Raw genomic sequence first — 17,075 nt, 5'->3', positions numbered from 1 at the left:
TCCGAGGTGGGTCCCCATGCCCCCCTGCTCCGCACCCTGGTGTTTCTCACTCGCTGCAGCCCATGTGTCCCCCGAGCACAAGGACTCCAGGGTGGCCTCGTCCCCTTCCATCCCACGGCAGGGAGCAGAGCCAGGTACCCTCCAGGTCCCAAACGCAGTGTGTGAGGAAGGACCTAACGTACGCACTCTGCTTTCCGTTGCAGCTGGTTTATTTCTAAAGTTTAAGGGTTTATTTGGCCTGTGTCCTCCAACCTTCCATCCGGAAAAACAATTCAAACCACAAAAAGCCCAGTGAGGCTGGCGAGAGCATGCTGGGTGGGGAGCACAGAGGAGCCGATGGCACCCCCGGAGCCAGGGCAGCAAAACCCACATCTCCTCTGCTCCTTCTCAGGCTGTGTGTATCCCCCACACCTTTCCCTGCTTCCCCGTGTCTTTCCCTGGACCATCCTCTCCCTGTGACCTCGCAGTCCCCCCGGCAGCCTCCCACCGCCCTGGCACGGTCCCCCTCAGCGGCAACTGTGCGTCTCCACGAGGTGCCGGCACTGCTTGCACTTGACGGAGCAGCACCAGCGAAATTTGCAGCTGCACCGCTCCACCACCTCCTCCTGGGCGGTGTGGAAGCCCCTGCCACAGCACAGGAGCTCACAGCCGTCCATGGCCGGGGATGTCCGGTTGCACTGGCGGCCAGAAGTGCCGAAGACCCCGCGCCGGGGGTCCCGGTTGCAGAAGTCTGGGCTGGCCAACAGGTAGACCAGGTCGTGAGCCGTGTAGGGCTTGAAGCGAGAGCTCTTGGGCACCAGGAGCTTGCGGGAACCGACCTGTTTGGGGTGAACCTCCGTCGCCCCCTCGAACTTCTCCTTGAGGACGTTGCCCACCTTGCGGAAGGGAGGCATGACCTTCCAGCACGTGCGCACCTCGCAGGAGCCCGACACGCCGTGGCACTTGCACTCCACCTTCATGTGGGCCAGGAGAGCCTGGGGAACAGGAGGCAGCTGCCAGCCGGACCCGGGACACCCTGCCCTACAACTTCCATGCCTGCGGGCCCCCCAGCAGCTGCCGTTGCCCCTCCACACCTCCTGTGGGGCTGGAGGATGGGATCAGCCCCAGGGAAGGGAAGGGAAGGGAGCAAAAAAAGTCTTTTTAAGCCAGGCCAGTATGAAACAGAAGGGGATTCACTCTGTGGGAAACAGGCTGGCTTGCATCTGTAAGAGAAATCCCTGAGGCAGGGGAAGAGACGGGGATCTGCTCTGACCCACGGGGTGGTGGGGAGTGGAACAGATCTGCCCAGAGCCAGAGGATGCTCAAGGAAGGGACCAGATCTGACAATGGCCCCTGCAGAGGATGGTGTCTTTGCAAAGGAGGGACTGGAGGGGCAGGGAAGCCGTTTAGAGCAGAGCAGGGAAATTTTATTTCCTTTGCAGAAAAGGCCAAAGGATGTAAATCCCAGCTGGGCTCAGTGAGGAAAGGGACTCTGCACAGAGGTGGGTAGGGGAGGCTGGGACCCCTCCGGGCTGCTCCTCAGGGTAAAGGGGCTGGACTGAGGTCTGCCTAGCCAGAGAGAAGCTCCTGAAGCCAGGCTTGCTTCCCAGCCCTTGTTCCTGCATTTACCTTCCTCCCAGCCTCATTGTTGTGCAGGTTCATGAGCACTCGGCTGGAGGAGATGCCATGGCTCCTCTCCGGGTTGTCTACGAAGGCTTGAGAAAAGGCAATCCCGTAAGACAGGTTATCAGAGCAGCCCGACCATTGGAAACCTGCAGAGGGAAAGCGGCCATGAGATGAAGGAGAAGCCCTGGCAGGAGCTCCCAAAGGGCTGAGGAGAAGGGAGGTGTCTCCTCCCCTGCTGAGGGTCTTCTCCATGGATCTTCTCCTCTGCCATCCCCTCCCTGCCACCGGCCTCCTCCTTCACCTTCGGCGCTGACTCCTCGGATCTTGCGGTCACAGCCACACTTCTCCAGCTCCCCACGGCTGCAGGCATGAGTCACAGCAAAGGCGACGCCGGCGGCGGAGATGGCGTGGATGAAAGCAGACTCCCGCGTGCCTGCAGCGGGGTGAGAAATGGCTGTTTTGGGGGCATAGGCAAATCCTTTTTCCCTGGCCTGCAACAAAAAGGGACTGTAGCTTCAGAAAATAAGGTTTGATTTGAGCTGCTGCTCCAAAGGGCTGGGCTGGTGGCAGGGTGGAGGGGAAGATCTATCAGTATGCAGAGATGGTACCCAGAATGGTCCAGACGGGACCAAAGAGCCAAGCCTGGCCAAATGAGGAAGAAGTTTAGCCAGAATATTAATATTTGCAGCAGCATGTGCATTTGGTTCAGTTTGCTCTGTTTTGACAGCTTTGTTAGCATGTGGAGGAAGGCACTGGCCACTCTCGGGCTGGTCCCAGTGTGGCACTTGCACTCTAGTCTAGGAAAGGCTGATGCATCAAGGGGACCCCGTGGGCATACCGAAGGGACCCCACGCCAACTCTGCCTGCGCCACCTCCCCCTCGCTGACCTTGGATGGCGACCTTGCCGAAGACCTGCAGCCCCTGCAGCATGGAGCAGTTCCACCGGCGAGACTGAAACTGGTGCTGGCACTCCTCGACGGCCAGCTCCGCACCTCGCTTCACCGCGTCCATGGCTCCCACCTGCCGCCGGCAAACGCGGACCTGCTCTTCTACCAGCCCCGGCAGACCCTCGCAGGCACTGGGGTCCCGGAGGACCGCCCGCAGAGAAGGCTGCTTGGCCAGGTACCTGTGGGGCAGGGGAGAGATTCAGTTGCAGCTGGGCTAGAGCCAGGGCCGTGTCTACAGGGGGCTAGCCCTCTATAGCCTTATTTTAGCGCAGAAACAGGGCAGGGAAGGGGATGTGCCGCCTCCTGTCTGTGCCGAATTGGACATTCCTGCTCCCCATCCCGGTCTGCGCCTCTTCAGCTTCGCCGTCCCTCTCCCTTCACGCTCCCAGAGATGCCCCTTCTAATGTGCTGCCTTCAAGTTGCCCAGGTTCCCCCTTCCACCCTTTTCTCACAGATCTGTCTGTTTTCTTGGGAGGCAACACCACCCCAGGTGACTTTCCAATCCAGACAGTACAAGTGCAAAACATACTCACAGCCAGGTCACGGCAAGGACGTGCTGCGTTGGGACCAGCACCACGTACAGCCACACCATCTCCATCCCGTCCCTGGCAAAACTCCACGTTCAGCCACGGTGCGGCAGCCGCCTGAATCCCCTCCTGCGATGTCCCACTGCCTCTGCCTGACAGTTGCTCTCCCGGCAGCTCCGGTCCGGCACTGCAAAGCACGCGTAGCCCCTGCCCTGGGCAATGACCACGGTGTGCCTGCCAGCATCGGAGACACAGCGTCCTGCAGAAACCTGCCAGGTTGGCCCTGTGAGGGCATCCACGCCGGCGCTGTTCCCCACCTACAGCTGGGGCAGCATCGTGGGAGAGCTCTGAACTGGGGCTGTGGGGCGGGAATCCGTTGGAATGACCTCACATGGCCGGGGACAGCATCAGTGTCAGACCCCCGGTCTCTGCAGTCCTGTCAGCAGACGATCTGGTTGCCTTCTTCCCCAGTCAAGTCACTTCAGCAGCAGAGAGCAGCCCAAGACCCAGTCAGCTGTAAACAGATCCTTCCACACAAGAAAAACTTGGCAGCACCAAGCAGAACCATCAACTCCTCATCACTTTTCACCAAGCCCTTTGGGGAGCCGGAGAGTTTCCCTGCGGTGATAGCTCAGGGGAGCAGAGAGGGGAAGACCTGCCGCCTCCCTCATCCCCAGCCGCCGTCCTTGAGGACCCTCCCTCATCTGCCTCCTCCAGACTGGAGATTCTTCTTTTCTACCCTGCAGCCCACATAGCTACGGCAAACAGACGCAACGCGGCTGCTCCCCGGCTCTCTTAACTCTTTCCCTGGCAGGTCTCCCTTCACCCCCCTCATTTTCTTCCCCACGGCAAGAGGGACAGTCCTTGTCCTTCTCCTAAGCAGGCATAACTAAGCTCTCCTAAGCTGCCCCTCTTCTCAGTGGCCAGCCCTTTCCTAAGAGCCCCTGGGAGTCCAGGAAAATGTGAGTTGTGTGGCTGGGGAGCTGAAATGTCCTGGGAGGAAAGCCTGCCGTTCCCCCAGCAGGCCTAGGAAGTGTCAGCTGTCCCCACTGCCCTGGAAGGAGAAACTTCTCACGCAGCCTGGAAGTTTCTCCTTCTCCTGTCTGAATCATTCAGAAAGTGAAACACGGCTGCTCTGGCCCTGCTATGGTTCTTCCACCACGGCCCTGCATGTGGATTCACCCCTTTGCTGTGCTTTTCCACATTTCCCTGCATGGAGTGAGCTGGAGAATATTGGGGTTTATCAATCATCCTTTCAAACCTGAGCAGCCCCTCTGTTGTAGCACGCTTTCCACCCTTCTCCTTGCCTTCCCAGCTACCCGCATCCCTCGTTCTGTTGGGTCCTTGCTCCTGCTTTCTGGAGCCAGCACTCCGGGGCGGCAGGCGTGTTGGGATCTGCAGCATCAGGGTGTAGCCTCCGACACACACCCCGGTAATCTGGTCTTACCTGCTGTCGACTCAGAGAGCGGTGAAGAAATGCCGGGGGTTGTGCTGCTCTTCCCCCACAAGCTGAGCCTCCAAGAGACAGCGAGGGGCAGAGGTGTGAACCCACCCGGGCGGGGGGAGACAGAATTCACGGGCTGATGCACCGAGACCGAGCGAGGTGAGTCAACCCGGCTGGGTGAGGGATGCTGTGGGGCAGCGCGGGCTCGTTGCCCGGGCTAAGTGCCACCGTGTCCTCCTTTTCTGACACACACGGTAAAGCCAGGGCTGCCAGGCTCAGCCAGGTGTGTGCACAGGGGTGCGGGGGGCGAAGGCTGCAGGCGGGGTGAAATTTCCCACAGGGGCTGTCAGAGACTCCTTTTGCAAAGGAAGAAGGACACCCCGCCCCCGGTATATCTGCAAGCCTTAATCAGTACCAGAGCCTTGATGGGAACTGAAGAAAGACAAAAAGCTGTGAGAACAAAAAACCCAGCAACTAGGAAGTGAGAAAGAGGGTCTGGTTAAAAAAAGAGAGGCACTAAAAAGCAGCAGGGTGAGATCAGTAGTTCGGGTGCTATTGTACCCTCCGAGGATTTATGAGCAGCGGGAACATATATCCCTTGGCATGTCACTCCCTGAATGAGAAGGCAGTGATGGCAGAACAAGGCAGGCAGGGAGTGAGAAAGTCAAACACCAGCAGCAACAGCCAGCAGATGGAGGAGCCGGGCAAGGATGGCGGAGAAAGAGGGAGCCCACAGGCACGGCACCTTCTTCTCGGGGCAGCTGGTCCCGGGGAAGGACAACAGCAGGATTCGGAGTGTCCCCATGACCCGCATCTTCTTCCAGGTGTGCTGGGACTGGCAAAGCAGAAACAGGACTTGAAGCAGCAGAGTGCCAGATGGGCTCTGCAGAAGGGCAGATCCCTTCCCAACTCTACTTGGCAGTGCTAGGTTGCAGATGTCCTGCTAAATCAGCCCTTGTACTTTCTCAACATCGTGCCTCCTGGAGCACTGAACGACAGGGATTGACATTTGTGGCAAACATGCCTTTGCCTGCCGCAGGCGCTGGCACCTCTTCAGAGCTCGGTTCTTTTTGGGTCCCTGCCACGTGCCAGCAGTGCACAGCTGGGACCCCGGGCAGGAGCTCAGCCCCAAAGTGCCCAAGCCCATGGGGGGACTGACAGGACTCCGAGCCTTTGCACTGGCTGGTGATTAAACCAACTTTGCTCTCACTTCCTCTATTTAACTTCTACCTCTTGTTTGGCAATATTTTGGGGAGGGGATGTTCTAATTTTTCCCCTGTCAGTCCTGGGGTTGGCCGAGTTAGCATGGGAGCAAAAATGAGCGAGAATTTGGCACTATGACCCAGGGCAGGTCTCCTTCAGTTGCAAGGACAGCTGGGTGTTGCTTCTTTCATGATTACATTTGCTTGCATAGGATGTGTTTTAGCTTATCAGCTCTGGATAGCAAAGTTCATGCTTTGTGGCCAGCCAGAAGCACATCAGGAAGTGAGAAAGGAGGGGGGATGAACCGCGGCACGGCAGACATTGAACCAGCCATGGTGCGGTAGGGGACAGCTGTGATTTGGATGAACAAGTAGCCAAAAAGCCCGCCTCGTTCTGTTTTGATTCAAGCTCCTTGCAGTTGCGGTGCCTGGATCGAGACCTCCGCAGTGACGGCGATTGCTAGCCAGCGAGCCCTCGTGCGCCCTTGGCTCCTCACCAGCAGAGAGGTAAGCAAGATGGAAACATCTGGGGAGCTGGATGGTCTGGGCACACTGGGCACTGGTCCCCTGAGCTGCTGCACATGTGCTGCCAGACCTGACCACGGGGCACTGGGGGGAACCTTCTACGCCTCTTCAGTTGCCCAGTGAACCTCAAGGTGCAAGGTAAATCTCAGTATTTGTTCAAATGGAGGCTTTCTTGGGGATCCTGTGATACTAGAAGCACAGGCAGCCTGCAGAACTTACTTGCCAAGGCGCCCACGATGGAAGTCCTCTTCCATGAGGCCCTCAGGAGATGAAGGGGGGGTGACACCTCTAGGCAGTAGGCAGCAGCAGTGTGATCAGATCCCACGAGTTAAATACAAAGGTCTCAGCTTCGATGTCATGTATCTATCGTTAAAAACAAGCCATCCTAAGTCTTGAATTAATGTCTTCAAGGTTCTAATCATCACAATAACCTAATTGGTTATAAAAAAGGTGAAAAGTGGGGCTTAAATATCACCTACAGCAGGTAAAAAGCATCCACATTTATGAAAAAATATACCTTCTATCTCTAAAGCAAAGTTGAGTAGGTTTTTTGAGGTTTGGTCTCCTCATGTTATTTCCTCTTAGTTTCAGATTTACTAAGCGAGCTCACGCAGTTTGCTTTTTCAGCTGCACTGCTCTGCACCCCAATGCCACATTCTCTGTCTGCATCCCCAGTGCAGTCCCAAAGCGCTCCAGAGTTTAAATAAGTCGCTCTTGGAAACACTGACCCTGCGGCATACTCAGCAAGATTTCTCTAGCTGTCTTTTTCCACCTCATTTCTCAACCCCGTGCATAAGCCTGTATCCCACCACGCTGTGCTCCTTCGTCATTTTTACGGTGCTCGGAGGCAGTGCCTATTGGTGAGATAGCGTCAGGAGAGAAGACGCCCAGGACCGGGCAACGAGATGCCAGGCACACATCTAATCTCAGGGCACGCCTGCCTGTTCCAGCCCCTGTATGCAAGTTCAGCTAGGGTTTCCCACCCCCCAAAAGAAAAAAATCAAAATCCCCGTGGGTTTTGCATGTCCCGTGGGGCCTCCCTGCCTAGCAGCTCTTTTGTTGCCTCTGGCAAGAGGTGCCCACCTTGGGCCCGACCTCCGGCTCATCTCAGTCCGGCACCCTACACCAGCCAGGGACCTGGGCAATTCCCGAGCGCTTGGGGGAGTGGGGTGGTCACAGGAGGGGGGTGGGTGGGAGGGGAGGATGGTGCATTCTTTTCAGCTAGGTTTTTTCGGGGTTGTCTGCCCGTCCTCCAGCATCATGTTCTCCTCTCCCCTCAGACATCAACGGGAGCTGATGTTGCCCCTGTCGCACACCTATACCAGCACCTCTTCCTCCCTCACTGCTGTGTTTTCCTTGGGTGTTTTCCTTTCCTTCTAGTTTCTGCAGCTCCACATCCCTGCAGCGGGTGCTCATAGCGTGTGTGTGTGTGTGTGCGTGCACGTGCACGTGTCATGTCTATGTCATTCCCCCCTCCCAGAGCAAGAATACTAGCAACAAATCCATTTTCCAACTGAAAACCAGAAAGAAGCATCTGCCTAGGTAGCATCTGTCCACCTAGGGCAATAAGGGTGTTCAAAAGTACAGAGTTCGAATTGCTCTTTTCTGTCCCTGCTGGGGAAAAGGCCATGGTCTGGGCAGATGGCCTTCAGGGGCTCATATTGGTCTTCATTGAGAGGTAAAAAGATGCTTCCTCCACCTCCTGGGCCACATAAGGTCAGTCACAAACCAGAAAGTTCCTTCAGGATTTCAAGAGAGCATCTCATCACGAGGAGGATGACGATTCAGCTGTGGTACCCCTGCCTCCTTACGCAGCTGATAACTTGAGACCTCTCAGCGGCTTTCGCGTAGAACAACGAGTACTTGAAGTTCTTTTAGAGGCAGCCACAAAGAACATGGCTTGTGGCTCTCAGGCATTAACCAACAAGGATAATCTAACCAGTTTCAGCTCTTCTGTCTCCCTGCTACCAGCCTGCTTTACCCGTAGCTTTCCTCTTCAGCGAGGGACAGTCAAAACAGTACCTTCAGAGCTCTGCAGAGAAACGCTCCGTTCCCACAGCTTCCAAGGACCGTGCATGTACTCATCTCGTTACAGATCTCTGAGGTCTTGATTACAGTATCTGTTACATCAAATTTGAGACTATCAGCTTAGCTTCAATAACACCACTGTTAGCAGATTCTTACTTCTGTGTTTCCATCCACTCACCCCCCGCCAAAAAAAAAATTCCCCTCAAAAAAACCCAATCTATTTTCCACTCCCAGTGATCTTTGCTGCCAGTTTAGAAGTCTGCTGTTTGATGTCTCAAAGGTTGAAGGGCTAGTATGTCAGGAAAGACCACTCAGAAAAAATGAAAAGGTGATGATGGGCAAAAAACTAAACAGATTTCTTGCACTGATGTTGATGGCAGGAAAGCCTGGGAGATTTCCACAGCAGAAACTCTCTTTATGGCAGCTTAAAACTGCTTTTAAAGGCTCACTAGCAGACACAATTTGAGAAAAGGCTCTTGGGGGATTTCAGACCAGGGAGCTTGATGTCTGTGCTGAAGAAATTAGTAGAAGCTATAATAAAGGAAAAAATCAATTGGCATGCAGTCACATCTAATTACTGGGGAAGAGTCATCATGGCTTTTATAAAGGGATGCTGTGTCTCTCAGTCCTTCTTTGAAGGAGTCAACAAGCATGTGAACAGTGGCCCATGTTGATTTCCAAAAGGCTTTCAAAAGGGCTTGCACCAATGGTGCTTAAAGAAATTCAGCGAAAAGGTGTCTACCTGGATAAAAGGTGCCTAAAAGACAAGACAGAGAATGCGGGTAGATGGTTGGTTTTCCCAGTGGAGTTATAAGACACCAGTGTTGGGGCTTGGACTGTTTGACTTATTCATGAGGGATGAATAATAAAATAACAAATCTGTTGGAGACAAAATTATTCAAGTTAGAAAAGACGAGGGTTGGTTGTGAAGAACTGCAGAGATTAAGAGAAGTGTGAGTGACTGGCCTTAAAATAACAGCTGAAATTTCATCTAGCAGTAATGAGAAAAATCAAACTGAACTGACCATTACCTCTTGCAAATGAGATCTATGTCTACTCAGCTCAGTGCATCCACATTATCAATATCATGTGGGTTTTGAGCACCCCACTGCAGGGCTCACAAAGGCTGTAGCAGAAGTGGAAAGGTGCTGGGGAGGGCAATAAGGACATTCAAAAGTACAGAACAGCTCCTCTGTGAGGAACAACTATGAAGACAAGGACCTTTTAGCCTCAAAAAAAAAAAAGGTTACTGAGGGGGAATATGATAGATGTTTGTAAAGTCATCAGTGATAAGGTGAAGGTGAACAGGTATGTTTTTTCCACTTTGTCTTCCAGCACTGAACTGAATCTAGCAGGTGGTGATTCAAAAATTAGTACAAGGAAGTGGTTCTCCACCTGAGATGTGATTAAGCTGTGGAACTCATTGACACTCCTGGCACAGATGTTGTAGATGGTAAATTGTACATCAACTCAAAAAGCAACTGGAAAAAGTCATGAAGGAAAAGTTCCCCGAGGACTACTGAATACAAATAGGTCACCTCTGGCTTGGGAAATCCCTGGGCTAAAATAGGCTGGAAGGAGGAAGAGAACTTGAGGGAGCATCACTACATGATTGCGCTGTTCTTACATTATCCCTTCACCATCCATGATTTGAGATGGAATACGAATTGTAGATAGACCACTGATCTCACACAGTGTGGACTGTGCTTACGTATTATATTCTCTAGAGGTGTTTATTGAATACCTTTTGATAAAAATAGCTTGTCTGTGGAGACAAGTCACCTTCACCTGACACCTGGCTGGTCTAGGCACACATGTTAGAGCAGGTCGTGGTCTCTCACAGAGTCTCAGCCTCACTCACTTTGCCTCGGTCAAGACAAAGGTCTCACCGGTCCAGCCTGCAGTCATTGCAGGGTTTTGGGTCTAGCAAAAGCTGGCATATCCTCTTAGAGATTTTTTGAGGCATTTAATCTTTTCACTTGAAACCAACAACATTCTTGCACTTTTGCCTTGTCTTGCTGGATTATCTTATATTTTAAACTTATGCAAGTCTTCACACAAAGTTTTCATCCACCAAGAAGGGTGAAATCCACTCAGAACAGCTTGACAAACCAGTAGAAGTTCCTCTAAGAAACCTGTCTTGGTGGTGGACCTGCCCAACACCAGGAAAGAATGGGCAAATTGATAGCTATCTGCTCTCGTATTAGACTTCCACTTTCATTGTTTAACGTATTGTTGCCAGAATTAATCTTTTCCTACCTGTGAGGTCAGCACACGCTTCTGTCTTTAATAGATCCTCCCTCTAGATCTGTACATTGCCCCACAATGCCATCCAGGAGATCTGACACGCTTGTCATGCCTGTCAAGTTGCTGAGTAGCTTCCTCTTACAGTAATATCAACCTTACATAAAGATTTCCTCTAGACAGATAATTCTACTTTCCTTTTGAAGTAAATCACAATCTACGTGGGCTCTGTGAGGGAGTGTCTATCTAACCCCTGCAAACAGCTGTGGGGAACTGTGTCAGACTTCCCAACCCCTGCTCCACCGTGACAGCTTTGAGAGCAGATGTCTAATTTTAGGATCACAGCATAATTAAGGCAGTCTCTAGCCCAACCTCCCACTCAAAGTAGTGTCAACTAGCAGATCAGATGAGGTTACTCTGGACTTTACAGAGTCTGGTCTTGAAAACTTCCAAAGATGGAGACTCCACAACCTCTCTAGAAAACCTGTTGCAATGCCCGATGGTGCAAACATTTTTCCCTATATCCAGACTGAGTCTCCATTACTTCAATTTATGCCAAGTGCCTCCTGTCCCCCTGCCATGCCTCACTGTGAAGAGCTAACTCTGTCCTCTTCCAGTAGCCACCTTGCAGGTATGGGGAGTGTGGTGGGTTGACCTTGGCTGGATGCCAGGTGCCCACCAAGCCGCTCTATCCCTCCCCCTCCTCAACAGGACGGGGGGAGAAAAGTACAACAAGAGGCTCATGGGTCGAGATAAGGACAGGGAGAGATCACTCACCAATTATCGTTACAGGCAAAACTGACTCAGCTTGGGGAAATTAGCATAATTCATTACCAATCAAATTAGAGTAGGATAATGAGAAATAAAACCAAATCTTAAAACACCTTCCTCCCAAGCCTCCTTTCTTCCCAGGCTCAACTTTACCCCCAAATTCTCTACCTCCTCCCCACCAGCACTGCAGAGTGATGGGCAATGGGAGTTGCGGTCAGTTTGTCACAGATTCTCTCTGCCGCTCCTTCCTCCTCATACTCTTGCCCTGCTCCAGCGTGGGGTCCCTCCCACAGGACAGAGTCCTCCACAAACTTCTCCAGCGTGGGTCCTTCCCCGGGCTGCAGTCCTTCAGGCACAGACTGCTCCAGCATGGGTTCCCCATGGGGTCACAAGTCCTGCCAGCAAACCTACTCCAGCGTGGGCTTCCCACGGGGTCACAGCCTTCTTCGGGCACCCACCTGCTTCAGCATGGGCTCCTCCACAGGCTGCAGGTGGAGATCTGCTCCACTGTGGACCTCCATGAGCTGCAGGGGGACAGCCTGCTGTCTCACCACGGGCTGAAGGGGCATCAGCCTCCTCCGGCACACCTCCTCCTCCTCCTTCATCACTGACCTTGGTGTCTGCACAGGGATTTCTTTCACATATTCTCACTCCTTTCTCTTCCAGCTGCTATTGCACAGCAGGTTTTATCCCCCTTCTTAAATCTGTTCTCCCAGAGGTGCTACCACCATCACTGATGGGCTCAGCGTTGGCCAGCAGCGGGTCCATCTTGGAGCTGGCTGGCATTGGCTCCATCGGACACAGGGGAAGCTTCTGACATCTTAGAGAAGCCACCCCTGCAGCCCCGCCACTACCAAAATATTGCCATGCAAACGTAATACAGGGAGGCTGCTCTTATATCCCCTGGAGCCTTCTCTTCTCCAGCAGAACAAGACCAGTTCTCTCAGCATCTCCTCTTGGGGCAAGTGCTCCAGCCCCCAGACCATTTTGGTGGCCTTCCACTGGACTCATTCCAGTTGATCAGCGTTTGGCAGGACAGTGCTACCATTAGTATCTAAAGGGGTTACCAGCCTCATGCTACTTTGGAGTCACAGGTGTGTTTGTCCACACGAATCCCATGGCCCTTCCTTCTTTACTGTGCGCTCCCTTACCTGGCTGTGCTGCTCGGTGTTTGTGGGACATGGGCTGCGACATGCTTTACGGTGTTGTAAGTGGGAAAACGATCTGAGGACATGCAATCCAAATAAATACCACTGGTCCCATGCAGGTGAGAACACTAAAGGAACTGTATGAATGTAAGAAAAGTAAGGAATTCCAACTAGCTGGGACTCGGGTATGTGTGGGTTGTTTCACCTAGGAAAAGGAGCTAGGGTGGAGTCAAGTCTAACTGTAGTATAATTCTTTTTATAATTCTTTTTATCTGCAATGGATGTACAAAGTCCTGTTTCTCTCATATAAAACAATACTATGCAGTTTTTATTTAAAGTTCCTTCCAGTCAGCATTTTTCCCTCAAAACGCTTGCTCTCTTCTTTTTCTTTCTCTCTCTCTCTCTCTTTCTCTTTCTTTTTCTGGAGCTGGCTTGACTACTTCCCCTGTGTGCTCTTGTGCTGTCCCTTTCTTGTATACATGTGCTTCCAGCAGTGATCAAAGCAACGTTCATTTTCTGGGGCTGAGCAATAAATGATTCTGTACAACAATTACCTCCTCTGTGCTCTGGCTTCTTCTGCCATATAATTACTCACTTTTCTACTGTCCATTTTTCTTAGTCTTGTGGGTTTTTTGTGAGCTCTTGCTGCAGAAGCCACCATGGTGGGATTTTAATACTTCAAGAGATTTCCTTCTCTAACTTAAACTCTTCTGTCTTGGTCTTCCACTCTGACCAGGAATTGTGCTGACAACTGGCAATGACCCTCCATCGCATCAGCTTCCCCATAACCACCAGAAAGAATTGCTGAACCAGCGGCAGAAGCTGACTCTAGGTGACTACATCACCACCCCTGCCAGATGACCACGGACCAGCAATCCAAAGCAGCACCAGTCAAGAGAGAGATGTGCCCATCCACCTCCCAGCTGCAAATGAGGGGAATGACCTGCCTGTCGCTTCTTAGAGGGGAATGACTTCTCTCAGTGCTTTTCTCTGTGCCTCCTTAGCCCACCAGCAGGCTCAACCATCTCAGCAAGACCCTCCCCTGATTCCCGCTGGGCATGTCAGCTTCCAATATGTCTCGGACATGCAAGGATTACAGCTTTCACCACTACCTCCTCCTGCCCGGCTACATCCTGATATTCATTACAGGTTTGATGCTGAACGTGATGGCCCTATGGATATTCATCCGCTACCTGCGCCTGAAGTCTGTAGTGATGATCTACATGGTCAACCTGGCCGTGAGCGACCTCACCTTCACGCTCCCTCTGCCGCTGCGACTCTACTACTATTCCAACCACCACTGGCCTTTTGGTAACACCTTGTGCCAGGTCTCTGGCTCTGTCTTCCAGATCAACATGTATGGTAGCTGCCTCTTCCTCATGTGCATCAACCTGGATCGCTACGTTGCCATTGTCCACCCGCTTCGCTGGCGGCATCTGCGGCGCCCCAAGGTGGCCAAGCTCCTTTGCCTGATCGTCTGGGTTGTGATCTTCATGGGCTCCATCCCCACAGCCATAGTCCACAAGCAAAACCACTGCGAGCTGCAGAACCAGACTGCTTATCTGTGCTTTGAAAGCTTTAGTGACAACATGTGGCAGAATAACCTCTTTCCCCTCGTCGTCCTGGCTGAAATTTTGGGTTTTCTCCTGCCTCTCAGCTCTGTGACATACTGCTCGATTCGGATCTTTCAGCAGCTCTGCCAGGACAGCCAGACGAAGACCCTGCGACAGCAGAAGACCATCCGTCTCCTTTTGGTCAATCTGGTCATCTTCATCATTTGCTTTGTGCCCTACAACACTACCCTGGCAGTTTATGGGATGATAAAGGCCCGGGTGGTGAAGGCTGAGCAAGAAACACAGGTCTCCGTGCGCCAAGTATTAATTATAACAATGCTGTTGGCCAGCATGAACTGCACACTGGACCCCTTGATCTACTACTTCAGTACTGAGGGTTTCCGTAACACCTTTAAGAAACTGCGGCGGGGACAAGCCTGGGACTCAGAGATAGGGATGCTTAAGAAGCAGGTTGTGCACAATAAGTCAGCCCGAGGCCACGCTGTCTCAAAAGTGAAACAGTTCCCACTGGGGGACTTCATCTGTCCCAATGAATCTTTGCCATCGCTTCCTACTGCAGTATTTTTGAATGGCCCTATCGAGGACTCGGAAATATAACCACAGAAAGGTCACACCGTTGCAGAGTTGCAGAGTCACCCATTCAATAATTACAGCAAGACTGTGGGAAACAGCTCAGGGTAACTTAGCAAACTGTTTGAGGGAGCGCAGCAGACTGTACGTGGGTGAACGTGATGATACAAAGCTGAAAGATGAAAGGTTGTTTTGAATAAACGGAGATGTCTTGGTGACGTGGTCTCACCTGACTCTTTTGGTACAGGAAACATAGTGGGGAACAAGGACTTGAAGCAAACCTAGTGCATCCAGCTCTGGTCAGCATAGATTCCTATAGCAAGCCCACCCTGCCTGAGCACCTCCTGGCCGCACTGCAGCGTGAAGCAGTTCTGGGGATAATCGGAACACAGCTATGGGTACTCGCTGCGGACAGAATGAATTTAGTCATAATGACTGAGGGCAACTTTGTTGTTTTTTTAACTAGGTGCTTTGATTTGGGTCTTAAGTCCAGCTTGGGGCGCCTAAATAAGTGTCTTAGTTTTCCAAAAGAGTTTAAGTATTTAGCAACCCTTGTTGGGGTCAAGGAGAATAGCTGAGTGTTTAGTACTCCTGCAGAAAAGAGGTTCCTAGTTGTATAGTAAGTCACAGACCTTAGCAAAACAACCTTTAGGAGGTATGTCAAATGCGCTTGTGCAGCTGTGCACACACATGCCATACAATGGCTATACATTTACCTAAAGCCAAACGTCTTGGGAAACGCTAGCGTACTTAAAAATACACCCGACATTCGTAATGGCCCCAGAAAAAAGACAAGATACCAACACTGTCGTCATTTCTGAAGCTCCCATTAACACTAGTGCTTTGGCCTTCCTTGTCGCTTGGCCTTAGGGTGATTGATTTCAGGTCTGAGTGATTCGCACTGTTAAAAAGAAATGATGTCACAGAATGAGGCTGCAGTGAAATATATTTGCTTGCACTGTTTGTACATGCTTTTTCAGCCCACACTGTATGGGAAAGCCCTATAAATCTCCCCAGCAGCAAGAGATCGAGCTGTACAGCGGCAGTGCCAGAACCCCCAGTTATGCTCTCCTGCTAGTGACCAAGGGTTGCCTTTCCACTTGCACTGCAAAACAGCCCCTCTGTGGCTTCCAGCAGGACTCGGGCTATCCCAGAGTGGGTCCATTAGGGTGTATTTGAATTTTTTGGAAAACGTTAAAAGAATGGTAAGGGAAAGTGACAAGAAATGCTGTTCAGAGTAAAGGCCTGGTTCTTAGATTTCTAAAAGAGCAATGAATCTTATTTCAAGTCCCTACCTCATCACTGCTGCGGGAATAAATGGATTGCAATGCATTGTGGTTTAGTGTTACAATACAGTTTAGGTGATATGGGGTTTTAAATCCATCTTTCCAGTCTCCCTTGCAGATCTCTACTACTGTAGAAGCAGGTCTTTGAGAAGACCTGTAGAAGATGATGAGCCTCTCCACAGAGAGATCCTTGCGTCACAGGCTGCCTTGGGAGACACACACCCCAGGTAGTCCAGCTCTGTCCCCTTTCTCGGCCCGTGCATCACCAGCAGACCAGCCTTGAAATATGTCTGCAGAGGAAGGACATTTAATTGTGTCTGAGACATGCAGTGAGAAAGGTGGAGGAGGGCTTGCGGGGCAGTAGGTATTTCTGTTTCGAAAATTCAGGACTGCCATGTGAATGTGAGTCATTTGTGACATAGTGCAGCTGCAGAGGAAGCAGAGCTGTGTGCGTACCTTCTGCTAGGGTCTGATGTTACCCTTTTGTTCTGGGATTTACGGGGTAGTGGAGCGATATTACAGCAGCTGCACTGCTGTCCGTTTCCACATCGTCCTCCACCTTCCTATTACCTAGACCCCTTTCCTTGTCCCTGTTCCTCTGGTCCTTTCTCCCTTCCCCAGATCTAATACGCCATGCACCTGAGCACCGAGAGCCTTCACCGCTATGTTTTCCTCCCTGCCCAGAGAAGTTGAATTTTTCTTTCCTTTTAACTTGGCTAGAGCACTGTCATAAATTTCCAGAAAGATTTGGGTGGGAAGGGACCTCTGGAGGTCTCTACCCCAACTCCCTGCTCACAGCAGGCTGCTGGGGTCCGTGAGGGCTGGCTGCTCCCCAAAGGAACGGCAGCCGAGAGCCAACCGTGGTGACAAGGCAGAGGAAAGGGCTTCCCCAGCAAGGGGTAGATGTGGTTGGTAGAGTGATGACAGCCGGGTTCAGCCGAGAATCTAGATTGCCAGACAAGCCTGTGGTGACGAGGCAGGTCCAAGGTTAATCTAAGAAGTCAAGTCAGCATCAGGGTCAGGTCTGGAGGCAGTAACCGGGTGAGCCACAGTCCGGTGATTGCCAGATGAGTCCGTCGTGACAAGGCAGGTCTCGGGTCAAGCCAGGAAGGTTGTCCGTGGGTCTAGATCGACACAGTGCACGGCCAGGCACGGGCAAGACTGCTCAGGCAGGAGGCAAGGGCCAGAGCACCAGCTTAAAAGC

The 17,075-nt window shown here is 52.0% G+C and overlaps 2 protein-coding genes across 3 annotated transcripts; one reads left to right on the top strand and one right to left on the bottom strand.

Annotated features, from left to right (window-relative positions):
* Positions 1 to 490: 490 nt before the first annotated feature.
* LOC104315851 (protein Wnt-4-like) lies at positions 491 to 4,382 on the bottom strand. Its single transcript, XM_069785971.1, has 5 exons — positions 3,086 to 4,382; positions 2,493 to 2,731; positions 1,907 to 2,038; positions 1,609 to 1,751; positions 491 to 974 (listed from the first exon to the last, which is right to left on the bottom strand). Exons 1-5 carry the CDS (start codon positions 3,148 to 3,150, stop codon positions 507 to 509), a joined length of 1,047 nt encoding a protein of 348 aa, XP_069642072.1. The 5' UTR covers positions 3,151 to 4,382; the 3' UTR covers positions 491 to 506.
* Positions 4,383 to 4,518: 136 nt separating this feature from the next.
* Positions 4,519 to 14,803, top strand: LPAR5 (lysophosphatidic acid receptor 5). 2 transcript variants are annotated; one of them, XM_069785968.1, is made up of 3 exons: positions 4,519 to 4,682; positions 6,135 to 6,232; positions 13,178 to 14,803. In XM_069785968.1, the coding sequence occupies exon 3, from the start codon at positions 13,500 to 13,502 to the stop codon at positions 14,610 to 14,612; it is 1,113 nt and encodes a 370-aa protein (XP_069642069.1). In that variant the 5' UTR covers positions 4,519 to 4,682; positions 6,135 to 6,232; positions 13,178 to 13,499; the 3' UTR covers positions 14,613 to 14,803. The 2 variants fall into 2 exon arrangements, with proteins under 2 accessions (XP_069642069.1, XP_069642070.1); XM_069785969.1 differs by lacking the exon at positions 4,519 to 4,682 and having other exon boundaries at positions 5,401 to 6,232.
* The last annotated feature ends 2,272 nt before the right edge of the window (positions 14,804 to 17,075 follow it).

This window comes from Haliaeetus albicilla, chromosome 6 (genome assembly GCF_947461875.1).
Source record: "Haliaeetus albicilla chromosome 6, bHalAlb1.1, whole genome shotgun sequence".
In the NCBI taxonomy this organism is placed as follows: Eukaryota; Metazoa; Chordata; class Aves; order Accipitriformes; family Accipitridae; genus Haliaeetus; species Haliaeetus albicilla.
The sequence above is the reverse complement of the archived record's forward strand: the minus strand, read 5'-3'. Positions and strand labels throughout refer to the sequence as shown.

What these genes read in the sequence shown, in the direction of transcription:
- LOC104315851 (XM_069785971.1), bottom strand. Translation starts at nt 3,150, where the DNA reads ATGGAGATGGTGTGGCTGTACGTGGTGCTGGTCCCAACGCAGCACGTC. An exon ending in CGGCAAGGTCGCCATCCAAG is followed by an intron (nt 2,039 to 2,492) that starts GTCAGCGAGGGG and finishes ACCCCGCTGCAG; the next exon opens with GCACGCGGGAGTCTGCTTTC. An exon ending in ACAATGAGGCTGGGAGGAAG is followed by an intron (nt 975 to 1,608) that starts GTAAATGCAGGA and finishes CCTGTTCCCCAG; the next exon opens with GCTCTCCTGGCCCACATGAA.
- LPAR5 (XM_069785968.1), top strand. Translation starts at nt 13,500, where the DNA reads ATGTCAGCTTCCAATATGTCTCGGACATGCAAGGATTACAGCTTTCAC.